The following is an 18008-nucleotide window of genomic DNA, read 5'->3' on the forward strand; positions in this document are numbered from 1 at the left end:
TCACATCTCTTCTATACGTAGACTGATCCCCTCCCCTCCCATGGGCAGACAATAAAAGTACAGCACAGTAGGAAAGTATTCCCTGATATGGGGGATCACATCTCTTCTATATGTAGACTGATCCCCTCCCATGGGCAGACAATAGAAGTACAGCACAGTAGGAAAGTATTCCCTGATATGGGGGATAGAATCTCTTCTATATGTAGCTGACCCCCTCCCATGGGCAGACAATATAAGTACAGCACAGTAGGAGAGTATTCCCTGATATGGGGGATCACATCTCTTCTATATGTAGACTGATCCCCTCCCCTCCCATGGGCAGACAATACAAGTACAGCACAGTAGGAGAGTATTCCCTGATATGGGGTATGGAATCTCTTCTATATGTAGACTGACCCTCTCCCCTCCCATGGGCAGACAATAGAAATACAGTACTCTATCACAGTATTACCTGTTTATTGGCCTCATCAAAGAAGACGCTGTTGACACTGGTGGCTTTCTCAAACAGGACTGGCCTGTCACTGAGCTCCAGGTAGTACTCCTCCTGCTCCATCCTCCTTCATGTACACAGCAGTCAGTCGTGGATGGAGGGGGTCCTGTGTCTCCAGCACTGCCTACACCCTCTATATAATAATAGAGTCCGCCATCTCCGTGTAATGTCCTGCACACAACCTCCCCCTCCGCTGCTATCACTACAATCTTCACCAGGAACGACCCGGAAAGTCTGGATGCGAGGACTGGAGACTAGTTTGTGTCGGCTAATACAGCCATTGTACTGTAGCCTCATTAGCCCCATTGCGCCTAGTCCTGAACTCACAGAAAATGGCGGGCTGCGGACAACTCTCCCTCCTCTTAGGAAGCAGTGCGTCATGTGACTGGAGACCTATACTGTCTGTCTAAAGGCGGCCATTTTATTGGTTATAAAGAATCTAATGTTTCCGAAACAGTGTTCTGTAACTCATATAAATATACAAAACGTCCTATTGAGAATATCTCGGAAATATAATCCCCATGCTCCGTGAAGTGAATTCTACTCATTTTAAAAACTTTTAAGGGTAAACACCATGGGGCTCATTCATGTGGTAATCCTTTCCGACCCTCTGAAAAGATGAATCACTTTTCAGCAGGTGTTTGACAGGTGCCAGGATTAACTGGAAAGGCTGATTCACTGTGCCCCTATACACCTAAATTGGTTGCGTTGGTGTGGTCCTACCAAGGGCCGTGGAAAGGGGGTACAACCAGTCCCCCTATTCGGGGCCCAGGCCAACAGAGGGCCCAGGCAGATGGGTGCTTTGGATGTGGGCAGAGGTGGTGATCGGCACAGCTGGGAGGGGCAATTACTGGAACAGATCCTCTGTATGGCTCTCTCTGCAGCAGTTGAAAGATGGCTTCTTCTCTTCCTCCCACTGACTTTCAGCTGAAGCAGAGAGAGAGTCAGACAGGGGATTGATCCCAGTAATTGCCCCTCCTGCTGCACCCATTACTCTCCCTGTGCACCATACCCCTACTCCCCAGGCCCTCCTGTGTGCTCCCACCCCCAGAGTGCTACCACCTTCCCTCCTCTCCTTCCCTCCGGCAACTGCATTCTCACAATAGGATCCTTCAGGATGGAGAGTGGGGAAAGGGTCTGGTAAATATATTACATTTACCAGCCCCTTAATTTCCTGAATGAACATAATGAGTGATCCATACCAATCACTCACTGTGTTCATTCTTTTTTTTTTTTTTTTTTTAAATATATATATATATATATATATATATATATATATATATATATATATATATATACTGTATGTTCCACCTCTGAAGAAGTGCGTGCGCACGAAACGCGTCAGAAGGGACCCAGGACGCCGTTGACACTAAGCCACCGGTGCCACGAGGAGGCCCGGTGGCCATCTTTATTCTTTAAGGATCAGTGTGTTCATCCATACTTGCCAAATACTCTGTTCACTATGCACCTATGTTATCATAATAAAGCCTTACCTACTACACTATGAGTACTTCCCTATGTCTCCTGTGAGGAGCTTCTTCAATTCTTACAGCCCCAAGTGATCCCTGTGTCAGCTCCTGTGAAGGGGGAGGCTTACCCAGATTGATATTTCTCTGACCTGCTGGACCATTCTTTCACCACACGAGGGCGTAGGACTTCTATCTTTTCCGGCTATTCCTTTGACCAGACCCGAGTGGAGAGGAGATTCTTCAGGATATATATACACATGCGTATATTTTTACGCTTTCTGGTTAGTGCAAATTTTTACCATTGGCACTAGGAATCACGGAGCACTTCTTTCATTGGACTGTGTCTTACTAATACTTTCTTACAGCGCTGCATTTTTATATATTTGAATTGTGGGACTTTATATGCGTTTTCCTTTATGTTCAGCTGCTGCCATTGTTGTTGAGCGCTTACTATATATTTATTACCCAACAACCAGGGATTCCCTCACTTTGGAGGGATTTCCTCTCACTTCCTGTTTTAGCTATTGGACAGGAAGTGAAGGGATATCTCCTGAATGAGAAACACAGATGGCAAAAACACCTGACAATGGTTATAACTCAAATAGGAAGAAGGGTTGGCTGCGCTCCGGAAGAATTATGAAAAACGTGCAAATAATTTATTGATCCATAGGACACAAAAAGCACCAAGGCATAGGCATGGCTGTTAACGCGTTTCACACGATCATGTGCTTAGTCACAGGCACGCGATCATGTGAAACGCGTTAACAGCCATGTCTATGTGCTGGTGCTTTTTGTGTCCTATGGATCAATAAATTATTTGCATGTATTTCATCATTCCTTCTTCCTATTCGCATGTATATGTGGTGGCGAGCCAGGGTCTGCACCTGTTTTGGGTATTTCCTTTGTCCATTGAATGGTTATAACCCTCCCTTACTCTATGCAAATTAAATAAATACCTTTAGTTCACCTTAAACTCTTTCTGACTCTATCAAAAACAAAAAAAAAAAAAAAAAATTATTAGGGGTTAGGCTTTAAAGGGGAGCTAAACTCTGTACACTGTGATCAGAAAAATCAGGCAGAGGGCAAAGAACAATTCACAAGTGTTACCAGTGGTCTCTCTGCAGCTGACCTTATCCTGTTACTGACCTATCCTGCCCCATTCTGCCTTTTGTGTGCAGGTAGCAAGCTTTCTAGAGGCAGGGCTTTGCTTCCCTCATATCAGAGCCTCTAAATAGGGAAAACAGAAGCACAATACCACTGAAACCACTAAGCAATTTATTCACTCCCTTGTTATATCTCGCCTTGACTATTGTAACTCCCTTCTCATTGGCCTACCTAATCACAGGCTATTCCCTCTTCAGTCTGTCATGAATGCTGCTGCCAGACCAGGGGCAGACTGACCATTTGGAAACTCGGGCACTGCCTGAGGGCCCGGGATCAGTAGGGGGCCCCATGAGATGCCCCTGGTACCTCTTTCATAGGCTTTTTTGAGTTTGGGCAAGGACACCAGGGGCCCCATGATCCCCTATTGCCCTATTGGAGAGTGGGGAAAGGGTCTGGTAAATATGTTACATTTACCAGCCCCTTAATTTCCTGAATGAACAAAATGAGTGATCCATGTCAATCACTCACTGTGTTCATTCATTTGTTTTTATTTTTATTTATTTTCCTTTATTGGGGGGAGGGTCCTTTCAGGTTGGCTGTATGGGGCCCCGTGGTTTCCAACTGCATCCCTGGTCCTACCCACTGAACATGTATGAGGAAATTCTGCAATGTATAGAGAGGTTTGGTTTTACCAGCTTTGCAAATGGATGTCTTGCATGCAACAAGAGTTTAATGGTGTGGTGCTTTTTTGTTTGGTGGCTTGTTCTTTGAGCTACTTAAGGTGGATATACATTGGTGCTAACCTTATTTGATGCCGGGTTTAAGTGATACCAAGGAGCAGTCCCTGTATGCTGTGAGGGTCCCACTGAGAGGTCTGGAGTCCAACCCTAGGTGTACAAAGTACCAATGGAGTGCCTCATCCTTACCGGTTCCTAGATGACCACTAGTGCCCTTCTAAATATTACATACATGAGCAATAATAATGTGCGTCAGCTGAGTGCAAGCACACCTCTTTTCCTTACCACAGAAGTCACGAGCACCTCATTTATGTAATTCCAGTGAGAGTGACCGGTACCCCCAGAAACTGGATTGTCGATGCCCCTATGAGAAATTTTTCAACACTGTTATTTTGGACTGTTATACGTTTATAGTGAACGTTTATGTCATTGCACTTCGTCTACTTTAAGACGACACACTGTTGCCACTTTATAGCGCTCACCAACAGCGCTTGAATTTATCACTTATCACTTTATAATTTATTCAGTTTATATATATATGTTTTAGCGCTGCATTCTTGATATGTATGGTTTAAAGGATTTAGGGTTTTTTTCCTTATGCAAGCTGCTTTTATTTTTCATTTTTAAGAAGCGCTCGCTTGATTACTCATTATGTAATTACAAACTTGTATAAAAAAAGAGAAAGAGTTATTAAAACTATTTAGGGTTCACTGTATGATTAATAAGAGGCTAACATTTTTAAAATTATTTCATTAAAGCTTAGTGGGAGCAAGCAATTTGTAAAGAGCGTGTGAGTATAACCTGCGCAGAGGACTCATCAATAAGACTGGCTGCTGCTAGCAAAATCACAAATGTGTACCGGTGAACAAAGGTGTGAGTGCAAACATAAAAATTGCTGCCAAAATGCTGCACTATATAAACCAATGGTACAAACCATTATATTACCCAAAAACAAAGTGAAAAAATAAACAAAATAATTATTAGAAGAAAAATAGTAGTAGAATATATATATATATATATATATATATATATATATATATAAAAATAACAACACAAAAAATAAAATAAAAATTAAGAATATTTTAAGTATGAAAAAAAATTAAAGTAAATCAAAAATCAAGTTCAATCAATAAAGTGTTCATTCAGTGAACCCTCCTTTGTATAACGAAAATATGTGCATCTGTCATCAATTCCTGTGCAAAGACATCCTCCACCATATATCTGCTCACCTCACGCAGTGTGACCTCACATTAGACAATGTTACGGTCTAACTGCACTTTTGGTCCCATATGGACTCAGAAGATCAGCTTGCTGAATGAAGACTCTAAATTAAGCTCCCTCCTGATGAGCGTCTTTATATCAGCCGTATTCCTCATTTAAAAAGAACTCGATATAATGCTTTATCCTTATAAACTTGTATTCATCAATTAAAACATATGAAATACACTCACGTTCCGGAGGTGTATTTTGCATCAGGTATGATGAAGATCCAGTAATGTCCTGATTAAACACAAGATGGCAGTATCATCTCAGCAGCAAAGTCCTGTACAAGCTCAAAACAGACACCATCATAATAATTGTAATAAATTGCAAGGCAAAGCACGGGCCCACTCAATGAATGCTATTGCCTGCTGTAATGCAGTTTCAAGAGCCGTTTGTAGAGTACTACAGACCACTAGCCCGATGAATGGCAATGTCGTGAAATCATCCACACACTCCTCACCGACGCGTTTTGTCACTAGTCACGTGATTTTATCAAGGGAGCACTATTTGGATCACTACACACAGATAATTGCTATTGATAAGAAGATTCACTACTGTATCACTTAATATTCACACCGGATGCAGACTTTTTTGAAGTTTTTGTTAGAGGTTTGGATGAAAGGGAGAGGGATTAGAGCCCCTGCCAGTTTTGTATTGCAGTCTGTGCCACCGTTCCGCCCTCTCTATTTGTCTTCTTTACCATTTACACTAAGAATTAGCCCACATTTTGGGTTGTCACCAGCACAGGAAGAGAGGGGAAATATTCAAAAGGGGACACTAATTCTGGTGACCCAAGTGACAACCAAGGATTAAAATATATAAAAATGCAGCGCTGTAAGAAAGTATTAGTAAGACACAGTCCAATGAAAGAAGTGCTCCGTGATTCCTAGTGCCAATGGTAAAAATTTGCACTAACCAGAAAGCGTAAAAATATACGCATGTGTATATATATCCTGAAGAATCTCCTCTCCACTCAGGTCTGGTCAAAGGAATAGCCGGAAAAGATAGAAGTCCTACGCCCTCGTGTGGTGAAAGAATGGTCCAGCAAGTCAGAGAAATATCAATCTGGGTAAGCCTCCCCCTTCACAGGAGCTGACACAGGGATCACTTGGGGCTGTAAGAATTGAAGAAGCTCCTCACAGGAGACATAGGGAAGTACTCATAGTTTAGTAGGTAAGGCTTTATTATGATAACATAGGTGCATAGTGAACAGAGTATTTGGCAAGTATGGATGAACACACTGACCCTTAAAGAATAAAGATGGCTGCCGGGCCTCCTCGTGGCACCGGCGGCTTAGTGTCAACGGCGTCCTGGGTCCCCTCTGACGCGTTTCGTGCGCACGCACTTCTTCAGAGGTGGAACATAGAGGTGTATCTTTTCCGGCTATTCCTTTGACCAGACCCGAGTGGAGAGGAGATTCTTCAGGATATACAGTTGCAAGAAAAAGTATGTGAACCCCTTGGGATTACGCGGAGTTTTGCATGAATTGGGCATAAAATGTGCTCTGAACATCATCTAAGTCACAACAATAGAAGAACACAGTCTGCTGAACATAATACTACACAAACATTAGATGTTGCCATGGTTTAATTGCACATAACATGTAAACATTCACAGTGCAGGGAAGAAAAAGTATGTGAGGCCCTAGCTTAATGACTTCTCCCAGAGCTAATTGGAGCCAGGAGTGAGCTAACCTTGACTCCAATCAGTGTGATGATATTGGATGTGTTGCTGACAGCTGTCCTGCCCTTAAAAAACACACACCTGTTTTGGGTTTACTGGTTTCAAGAAGCACTGTCTGATGTGAACCATGCCTCGCAGAAAAGAGCTCTCAGAAGACCCACGATCAAGAATTGTTGACTTGCATGAAGCTGGAAAGGGTTACAAAAGTATCTCCAAAAGCCTTGATGTTCATGTGTCCATGGTAAGACAGACTGTCTACAAATGGAGAAAGTTTAGCACTGTTGCTACTCTCCCTAGGCGTGGTCGTCCTGTAAAAATGACTGCAAGAGCACAGCGCAGAATGCTGCATGAGGTAAAGAAGAATCCCAGAGTGTCAGCTAAAGACCTACAAAAATCTCTGGCACATGCTAACATTTTTGTTGACACATCTACAATAAGGAAAACATTAAACAAGAATGGAGTACATGGGAGGACACCACGGAGGAAGCCATTGCTGTCCAAAAAGAATATTGCAGCACGTTTGAAGTTTGCAAAAGAGCACCTGGATGTTCCACAGCACTACTGGCAAAATATACTGTGGACAGATGAAACCAAGATTGAGTTGTTTGGGAAGAACACACAACACTATGTGTGGAGAAAAAAAGGCACAGCACACCAACATCAAAACCTCATCCCCACTGTAAAACATGGCGGAGGGAGCATCATGGTTTGGGGCTGCTTTGCTGCCTCAGGGCCTGGACGGATTGTTGTCATTGATGGGAAAATGAATTCCAGAGTTTATCAAGACATTTTGCAGGAAAACGTACGGCCATCTGTCCGCCAACTGAAGCTCCGCAGAGGATGGGTGATGCAACAGGACAATGACCCAAAGCATACAAGTAATTCAACAAAACAATGGCTGCAACAGCACAGAATACGCCTTCTGGAGTGGCCCAGTCAGAGTCCTGACCTCAACCCGATTGAAATGCTGTGGCATGACCTTAAGAGAGCGATTCACACCAGACATCCCAAGAATATTGCTACACTGAAACAGTTTTGTGAAGAGGAGTGGTCCAAAATTACTCCAGATCGTTGTGCAGGTCTGATCTGCAACTACAGGAAACGTTTGGTTGAGGTTATTGCTGCCAAAGGAGGGTCAACCAGTTATTATGTCCAAAGGTTCACATACTTTTTCCTCCCTGCACTGTGAATGTTTACATGTTATGTGCAATTAAACCATGGCAACATCTAATGTTTGTGTAGTATTATGTTCAGCAGACTGTGTTCTTCTATTGTTGTGACTTAGATGACGTTCAGAGCACATTTTATGCCCAATTCATGCAAAACTCCACGTAATCCCAAGGGGTTCACATACTTTTTCTTGCAACTGTATATACACATGCGTATATTTTTACGCTTTCTGGTTAGTGCAAATTTTTACCATTGGCACTAGGAATCACGGAGCACTTCTTTCATTGGACTGTGTCTTACTAATACTTTCTTACAGCGCTGCATTTTTATATATTTGAATTGTGGGACTTTATATGCGTTTTCCTTTATGTTCAGCTGCTGCCATTGTTGTTGAGCGCTTACTATATATTTATTACCCGACAACCAGGGATTCCCTCACTTTGGAGGGATTTCCTCTCACTTCCTGTTTTAGCTATTGGACAGGAAGTGAAGGGATATCTCCTGAATGAGAAACACAGATGGCAAAAACACCTGACAATGGTTATAACTCAAATAGGAAGAAGGGTTGGCTGCACTCCGGAAGAATTATGAAAAACGTGCAAATAATTTATTGATCCATAGGACACAAAAAGCACCAAGGCATAGGCATGGCTGTTAACGCGTTTCACGCGATCATGTGCTTAGTCACAGGCACGCGATCATGTGAAACGCGTTAACAGCCATGTCTATGTGCTGGTGCTTTTTGTGTCCTATGGATCAATAAATTATTTGCATGTTTTTCATCATTCCTTCTTCCTATTCGCATGTATATGTGGTGGCGAGCCAGGGTCTGCACCTGTTTTGGGTATTTCCTTTGTCCATTGAATGGTTATAACCCTCCCTTACTCTATGCAAATTAAATAAATACCTTTAGTTCACCTTAAACTCTTTCTGACTCTATCAAAAACAAAAAAAAATAAAAAATTTATCAGGGGTTAGGCTTTAAAGGGGAGCTAAACTCTGTACACTGTGATCAGAAAAATCAGGCATATATATATATATATATATATATATATATATATATATATAAAATAACCACACAAAAAATAAAATAAAAATTAAGAATATTTTAAGTATGAAAAAAAATTAAAGTAAATCAAAAATCAAGTTCAATCAATAAAGTGTTCATTCAGTGAACCCTCCTTTGTATAACGAAAATATGTGCATCTGTCATCAATTCCTGTGCAAAGACATCCTCCACCATATATCTGCTCACCTCACGCAGTGTGACCTCACATTAGACAATGTTACGGTCTAACTGCACTTTTGGTCCCATATGGACTCAGAAGATCAGCTTGCTGAATGAAGACTCTAAATTAAGCTCCCTCCTGATGAGCGTCTTTATATCAGCCGTATTCCTCATTTAAAAAGAACTCGATATAATGCTTTATCCTTATAAACTTGTATTCATCAATTAAAACATATGAATTACACTCACGTTCCGGAGGTGTATTTTGCACCAGGTATGATGAAGATCCAGTAATGTCCTGATTAAACACAAGATGGCAGTATCATCTCAGCAGCAAAGTCCTGTACAAGCTCAAAACAGACACCATCATAATAATTGTAATAAATTGCAAGGCAAAGCACGGGCCCACTCAATGAATGCTATTGCCTGCTGTAATGCAGTTTCAAGAGCCGTTTGTAGAGTACTACAGACCACTAGCCCGATGAATGGCAATGTCGTGAAATCATCCGCACACTCCTCACCGACGCGTTTTGTCACTAGTCACGTGATTTTATCAAGGGAGCACTATTTGGAGCACTACACACAGATAATTGCTATTGATAAGAAGATTCACTACTGTATCACTTAATATTCACACCGGATGCAGACTTTTTTGAAGTTTTTGTTAGAGGTTTGGATGAAAGGGAGAGGGATTAGAGCCCCTGCCAGTTTTGTATTGCAGTCTGTGCCACCGTTCCGCCCTCTCTATTTGTCTTCTTTACCATTGACACCAAGAATTAGCTCACATTTTGGGTTGTCACAAGCACAGGAAGAGAGGGGAAATATTTGAAAGGGGACACTAATTCTGGTGACCCGAGTGACAACCAGGGATTCCCTCACTTTGGAGGGATTTCTTCTCAATTCCTGTTTTAGCTATTGGACAGGAAGTGAAGGGATATCTCCTGAATGAGAAACACAGATGGCAAAAACACCTGACAATGGTTATAACTCAAATAGGAAGAAGGGTTGGCTGCACTCCGGAAGAATGATGAAAAACGTGCAAATAATTTATTGATCCATAGGACACAAAAAGCACCAAGGCATAGGCATGGCTGTTAACGCGTTTCACACGATCATGTGCTTAGTCACAGGCACGCGATCATGTGAAATGCGTTAACAGCCATGTCTATGTGCTGGTGCTTTTTGTGTCCTATGGATCAATAAATTATTTGCATGTTTTTCATCATTCCTTCTTCCTATTCACATGTATATGTGGTGGCGAGCCAGGGTCTGCACCTGTTTTGGGTATTTCCATTGAATGGTTATAACCCTCCCTTACTCTATGCAAATGAAATAAATACCTTTAGTTCACCTTAAACTCTTTCTGACCCTATCAAAAACGAAAAAAAAAACATTTTATCAGGGGTTAGGCCTTAAAGGGAAGCTAAACTCTGTACACTGTGATCAGAAAAATCAGGCAGAGGGCAAAGAACAATTTACAAGTGTTACCAGTGGTCTCTCTGCAGCTGACCTTATCCTGTTACTGACCTATCCTGCCCCATTCTGCCTTTTGTGTGCAGGTAGCAAGCTTTCTAGAGGCAGGGCTTTGCTTCCCTCATATCAGAGCCTCTAAGTAGGGAAAACAGAAGCACATTACCACTGAAACCACTAAGCAATTTATTCACTCCTGGTTTATCTCTCGCCTTGACTATCGTAACTCCCTCCTCATTGGCCTACCTAATCACAGGCTATACCCTCTTCAGTCTGTCATGAATGCTGCTGCCAGACCAGGGGACTGATCATTTGGAAACTCAGGCACTGCCGGAGGGCCCGGGATCAGTAGGGGGCCCCATGAGATGCCCCTGGTACTTTTTTCATAGGCTTTTTTGAGTTTGGGCAAGGACACAGGGGCCCCATGATCCCCTATTGCCCGGGGGCCCCATGAGTTGTCAGTCCGCCCCTGTGCCAGACTCATCCACCTTACTAACCGTTCCATATCTGCCAATCCCTCCACAGGCTTCCCATTGCCCAACAAATAAAATTCAAAACATTAACAATAACATATAAAGCCATTTATAACTCTGCCCCAAATTACATCACCAATCTTGTCTCCAAATATCACATACCCAAACCGTACTCTACGCTCCTCGCACGACCTCATACTCTCTAGCTCCCTTGTTTCCTCCTCCCATGCTCTTCTCCAGGACTTCTCCAGAGCCTCCCTCATTCTCTGGAACTCTCTACCCCAATCTATTCCACTATCGCCTACTGTGCCCACTTTTAGGCGATCTCTGAAAACCTTTCTCTTCATGGAAGCCTATCCTGCCTTCAGCTAATAACTTCTAATTCTCCTATCAGTTCATCCCCCATAGTTAAATTTATATAATGAATGGTGCAGCGCTACTAATAATGCACCAGCATTAAATCCACTCAGACAAATGCATGCAAAGGAATAAAATATCAAAACAGCATGGGTGAATCAACCCCCTTGGTGACAGCATAGAATGACATAATATCTATCACTGGTGTCAAGGTGCAGTAATGACACACACTTAATGGGTGACTAAGGGGTGATATAACAGTCCAGTTTGAGCACACAGGTGAGGAACTCTTCATACACGTCGATGTGTCATACGTGCCACAGAAATCCCAAACCAATCTGAGTGCCCCCTCACCTCCTTGCAATGACCTCAAGGGCCAACCAGCGTTCAACAAGTAATCAGGCAATCTCCTGCTGATCCCTTCAATGTGACCGGAATGATGGTAGCTTTAGCCAGACCTCTTCCTGTCCTCCACCGCTCTGGCAACACCTAATTGGTGATTTTTTTGGTATGTTTTTATATAAGTGTAAACTTATGACATGGAGTGTTTACATGGAGTCAAATTTTAGGTTTATACATATATTCTATATATATTTTGTACACATCTTTATCTATATATAGATATATGTATTTTCTAATTATATATTTATTGGTTCTTTTATGCCCCAGTATTTGATTCCATTTAGTGTTTGGGGATGATTGGTGGGTTTTCAATTATAAATAAAACCACCATTATATGTCTTTTTGTAATATACTAGTAGTTACATTCAGTCCCATTGAGACTGAGTAGTAGTGTCTGCATGGGTCGGGACTTCAAGAACATGGCCGCCGTGGGTTGTCTTTTAAGTTGATTGACACCCAGGCAGCCAATATAAATGGGGAGTGAGACTATGGGCGTTCACCCTGATGAAGTCACGTGATATTCGTGACGCAGCGCATTGGTACGTCCATTGTCAATTCCGGAGCGCGGTGACGTCACTTCCGGCGTCCGCGCCATATTGGGACTCCATGAAGCCGCATGTCAGGAGGATAGCTGAAAGTTGTTTGCGGTCGTCTGCCTACATGTGAGTGGGTATTTTTGTTTTTATTCAATAAATTTGACATATTGCACTATGGAGCCTGTTTGGTTTATGTCTCTGAGTGGATGATAGAGGTGTTGCCAGAGTGGTGGAGTGCAGGAAGAGGTCTGGCTAAAGCTACCATCATTACGGTCACATTGAAGGGATCAGCAGGAGATTGCCTGATTACTTGTTGAACGCTGGTTGGCCCTTGAGGTCATTGCAAGGAGGTGAGGGGGCACTCAGATTGGTTTGGGATTTCTGTGGCACGTATGACACATCGACGTGTATGAAGAGTTCCTCACCTGTGTGCTCAAACTGGACTGTTATATCACCCCTTAGTCACCCATTAAGTGTGTGTCATTACTGCACCTTGACACCACAGTGATTAGTGCTAATAAAAAGAACTGACACTGTATTAATGGCACTGGGCAGGAAGGGGTTAACATGAGGGGCAATCAAAGGGTTAACTGTGTGCTGTTTTACATTGTGCGACTGTATTTGTGCTTCACTGTAAGCACACTGCTTTGCATGGCTGTGCTGTGTGCAGCTATGCAAAGCAGCATGCAGGAGCTGACAGGGGAGAGAACTGTTTTATTTATAAACAGTTCTCCCACCCCGTCGGAGATGCTCGGCAATCACCGGCCAGGACCAGGTGATTGACAGCCTCGGCCACGGATGGCAGCTCAGGTAGGGCACATGCGCACCTCACACGTGCCCCCTACCCAGACATGCAAAATCATGTGTATATACCCGCGCCTCCCTGTAGCAGTACTTCTGCTATCCGGCGGATGGGAAGTGGTTAAAGTGGTTCTAAAGCCTAAAATTGTTTTACCTTAATGCATTCCGTGCATTAAGGTACAAAATGTTCCAGTATTTGTCCCAGTAATTGAGTCCTATCTCAATCCAGAGCTGTGCTCGTCTGCAGCGTATCTCTCCTCTCTCTCTGCTCACAGAAACAGCAGTGGGGGCCATCAGCTCCTGCTGCTGTCACTCAAATCTTATGAGCAAAGAGCGGGGGTGACGCTGAGCACTGAGTGTATGTCAATAGACACAGGCAGCGCAGCGCAGCTCAGCAGTGAGCCCACAGGTGTGCCACCATAGGAAGCTGCTTCCTATGGTGGTACACCAAGTAGAGGAGCCAAAAGCACTGGTGGGGACCCCAGAAGAGGTGGTTTGGGGCCTTTCTGTGCAATACCATTGCACAGAGCTGGTAAGAATAACATAAAAAAAAAAAAAAACCTCTACAAATGCTTTAACAGTTCTAGATGTTCCCCATAATATAGAAAATAATCACATTTTGGGGTTAAGTCCACTTCAACGTATAACTGAAGGCCATTTTTTCGTTTTGGATAGATTGGAGGGATTAGAACACCTGTTAGGTTTTTATTGTTGTCTATATACCCATTAGGGAGATTCACTCTATTGGTCCTGTTTACCAACAGGGCCAGGACAAGGGGTTGGCAGGGGGGACGGTTGCCCTAGGGTGGGGGGTGCCAAGGTGAGCTCCTGATGCTACAAGCTGACAGGAGTAGTGACAGCAGCATCACCACTCCTGTCAGCTTAGCGTGGGTATTGACAAGCCAAATCTTTGCAAGTAGAGAGAGCTTGGAGGAGGTGCAGGCTGTGCTCTCTCTCCCCTCTAGCTCTATATTCCTGCCTCTGCAGCCCTCCTGGACCAAAACTGTCAGATCAGGACTGTGCAGGGTTTGTTTACCAGCCCCATCTCCTCCCAGCAAACAATGTGGCTAAGGGATGGGTAAGCAAACTCTGTAAAGTCCCACAGCCTTCTGCCGCACTGTATCTGAGGTCTGTGTGTTGGGTAGGCAGAGTAAGCAATATTTGTGCAGGGGATTTGAGTGTTAGGAGGGGGGAAGGACAAGGGGGTTAGTGCTAGGAGATGAGAGTGGGAGATTTGTACTGGAAGTTGGGATTTGTTCTGAGAAGGGAAATTTGTGGATTGACAGGGGTAACATCTGTGCTAGAAAGGGAAATGTGTGTGTGGGGGGGGGGGGGGGATTTGTACTGAGGAGAATTTGGTGGGTCATGGGAGTAAGATTTGTTCTAGGAGGGGATATGTGCTAAGAAAGGTGATTGGGGGGTGTTGTGCTGGAGGGGATGGTGGAAGAGAATTTGTGCCAGGAGGGGAGTTGTGCTAGGAGTGATATGGTAGATGAGGGGCAGGGATTTGTGGTAGGGAGAGAAATTTTGGGGAGGAGAGAAATTAGTATTTGGAAGGGGGATTTGGGGGAGGATTTGTGCTAGTAGGTAAGATGGGGGGGTGTTTAAGGAGAGAATTTGAGCATGGAGGGAGGATGAGGGGGGAAAAGATTTGTGCTGGGGGGTGGGGATAATTTCAGCAGGGGGGGGGGGGGGGGGGGGGGGGGGAGTAGGGGGATTTTTATTTGGAGGGAATTTTGACTTGCAAAAAGGATTTATCCTTTTTTTTGAGGCGGGGGGTGATTTTGCTGACACAATGTTCACACATCTTGGGGGGAGAACACAGTTTGGCATCTTTGCCCTGGGCGACAGATGACGTTTTGCCAGCACCATTTACCATGATTACCAAAAGTGAAAGATGATCCCAAATTTGAGTGGTCAACAGAACAGGAAAAGAGTTGAAATCTTCCAACGGTTACCCTGGTGACATCTCCCAAATGGGACACAGATGGCAATAAAAACTGACAGGGTTTATGATATTTCTATACTAAATTTAAAAAAAATAGTTTTAAAGCAGAACTAAAGTTAAAAAAAAAAAATGAGTGCAGACAGGCTCTTTATTGCAGAAGTGAAATACAATGGGGGAATTCAATAAAGCTGCTGTGCTACTCTTCTGGTATTAATCCCTCTTATTAATGTATAGCACCAAATTCATGAATCATTTGCACACCAAATTCAGGTAAAATGTGCCACTTCTACATTGCGGCACAACGCCTGCGCCAAATTAAAGAAGAAAAAACTGAGTTTGTATCTTACAAAAGCAGAGCTAATTAAGACCGACTATTTTGGCATACAGAAAGGGACCTTGGCAGACAGATTTCTGTGTGTTTTTTTCTAAAAGTGACGCATCATGCATCAAATTCAAGTACAAGTTCTAGACAGGTATCTGCATTAGGCGCACACTGCATCAATTTTAGAACATGAGAGGCGCTGTCTCAAAAACTGTCTGCACCAGTCTTAATGAATTTTAGGGTATACTGTATCTATTCTGCAATTAAATACACTTACCTGCCTGTTCACAGACCTCTGTAGAATGTATATTGAGCTGCTCATGCAAAGTTCAGTTTACATTCTGGTACAGTGCCTGTATGCTGATGAATGCACTTCTGCGCATGTGTGAGTGACGTCAACCATGCCAAGCAAGATGGCCAAAGACCAGCATCCAGTAGAAACCAGGGAGAAGAGGCTGCCACGGCACCTCATGGGTGTCACACCGAAACATAAAAGGTAAATGGTTTTTACTTTAGCTTGGTTTTAAAGTGTTAGTTCACCTTTACCAAAAAATTACCTGGCAGGTACAGGGTTTCTGTAGATAAAAAAAAAACTGTGCAGCTTTGACTAAAGTTGAATAATACCCTTGCTATAGGTGTAGTCCATTTACATACCTCCTGATGCCTGCCTGGAATACTCCCAGGATGTTGCTAAGAGAGACCTTATCATTACTGCTCATCTGCACAATCACAGGAGTGAGCTCTCTCTGATTCAAGCCCCCTTGCATGCCTTTGCTTTCCCGATTCAGTATCTCTGAGCCTAGCATTTGAGAGCTCACTCCTGTTATAGTGGAGGTGAGCAGTAATGACTAGGCCTCTCTTAACAACATCCAAGAAGTTTTCCCAGTTGGGCTTCAAGAGCACTTCCGCCTGGCAGTACTCGGGTCGTTGGTTTGAATCCCAACCACAGCACCACCTGCCTGGAGTTTGCATGTTCTCCCTGTGCTTGCGTGGGTTTCCTCCGGGTACTCCAGTTGTCTCCCACACTCGACATGTTGGTAGGTTAATTGGATCCTGTCTAAATTGGCCCTTGTATATGAATGTGAGTTAGGGACCTTAGATTGTAAGCCCCTTGAGGGTTAGGGACTGATGTGAATGTACACTATACTGTATATGTAAAGCGCTGCCAACCATGAGGCCAAAAAACTCTATACTGAAAGGTAGCCAGGGGAGAGGACGACAACAACCAGCAAGGGGTGTAATTGCTGCATCGCTGGAAGGTGGAGGTATTTTTGGGAGTTTAGTTCTGCTTCAGGGCCAGTTCACACTATACGCATTTCAGTTGCTTTCTTTCTTCTACATTCAAAACGCGCAGACAGTAGGTCATATGGTTGTCAATTTCATAGTTCACATCAATGCTTGCAGTTCCAGTGTGTTCCAGTTGCTGAAGGGGGGGGAACAAAAAAAAAAAAAAAAACAGACTGCACTTTCCCTGCACCTAACTGTACTGGAACGTGGTAAAATTTATCAAAACCGCACCGGAACACACAAAAAAACAAAACAAAACAAAAAAAATGCACTGGAATGCGGTAAAAAACACATTAAAACCGCACTGGGACGCGTCAAAAACATGCATACGGAGACGCATCCGGAATGCATCTGGACTGCGTTTCTCTAGTGTGAACCGGTCCAAAAGGATAATTTTATTTGTTGGTCTGTATGCACAGACACAGAGCCTATTTATGTAGACTAATGTGGCCATTACTATCACCCTACACTAATTGTAAGTGCAAAGTACAGCTCATGGCAGGCTCAGAAGAAACAAGTGACATGGTCTGCTTTTTAAAAAAAAAAAAAAAATAAGTCTCAAGTCCAAAAATACCATACATTAATTTCCTTATAGAGCTTCCCTTACAGCATCTCTTGCACAGAGAATTAGCAGTGTCTAGTGATCCAGAGGGGGGCAAGTAGGAAGACTACCAGTGAATTGCAGGCTTCCCAGCATTTTCAATTTGCAAAAAAGTGTTCAGATTTTGAAAGTATATGTTTACTTTTAAAAATTAAATAAATGCACTGTTTTTTTTTTTGCAGGTAAATGTGCATTTACGGTTTTGTTTTTTTTTATCCTGGAAAGCATTGCACCAGCAATCAACAGTTTCCAAAAGGTGAACTTATCCTTTAAAACAATGCATAATCTATGGCCTGGTTTAGACCCGGCACTGCTACATTGTTCTTAAAATTATACGCTGTTATTTTTATATTATTTCACTGGCCAAATGTTGCGACCATTTCATTGTTACCTCATTCTCGCATCAAAATAAACAAATCTGCTGGGTTAGAAATAGTTAAAATTTCAGATGATGCCACTTACTGGATTGCTGGCTGCTATTTACAATGTACACCTTCATTGAGCGCCTGTTGTATAGCTTCTGAAGCTTCAAGTAGAAAGACTAGAGTCTCTCCTATATACAAGCTATCCTGTCCACCCCTTCCTCTGCTCTTGTCTATTCACAGAACGTTTTGTATGCTGTGAATGAGATCAGAGAATACAAAGTGTTCTCTAACTGGACAAGATG

At 43.1% G+C, this 18008-nt stretch overlaps 1 protein-coding gene across 1 annotated transcript in view; it reads right to left on the bottom strand.

The window, feature by feature from the left end:
- Window positions 1–744, bottom strand: part of RMC1 (regulator of MON1-CCZ1) — a 35211-nt gene extending 34467 nt beyond the window's left edge. Inside the window, exon 1 of the mRNA XM_089675737.1 lies at window positions 452–744. Coding sequence (XP_089531863.1) covers window positions 452–553 — 102 coding nt within the window. The 5' untranslated portion in view covers window positions 554–744. The remainder of the gene's footprint in view (window positions 1–451) is intronic.
- Between the last annotated feature and the right edge of the window lie 17264 nt (window positions 745–18008).

The sequence above is a fragment of the Staurois parvus genome, unplaced genomic scaffold, assembly GCF_062004578.1.
Source record: "Staurois parvus isolate SC_StPar_1 unplaced genomic scaffold, SC_StPar_1.0 ptg000157l, whole genome shotgun sequence".
NCBI lineage: Eukaryota > Metazoa > Chordata > Amphibia > Anura > Ranidae > Staurois > Staurois parvus.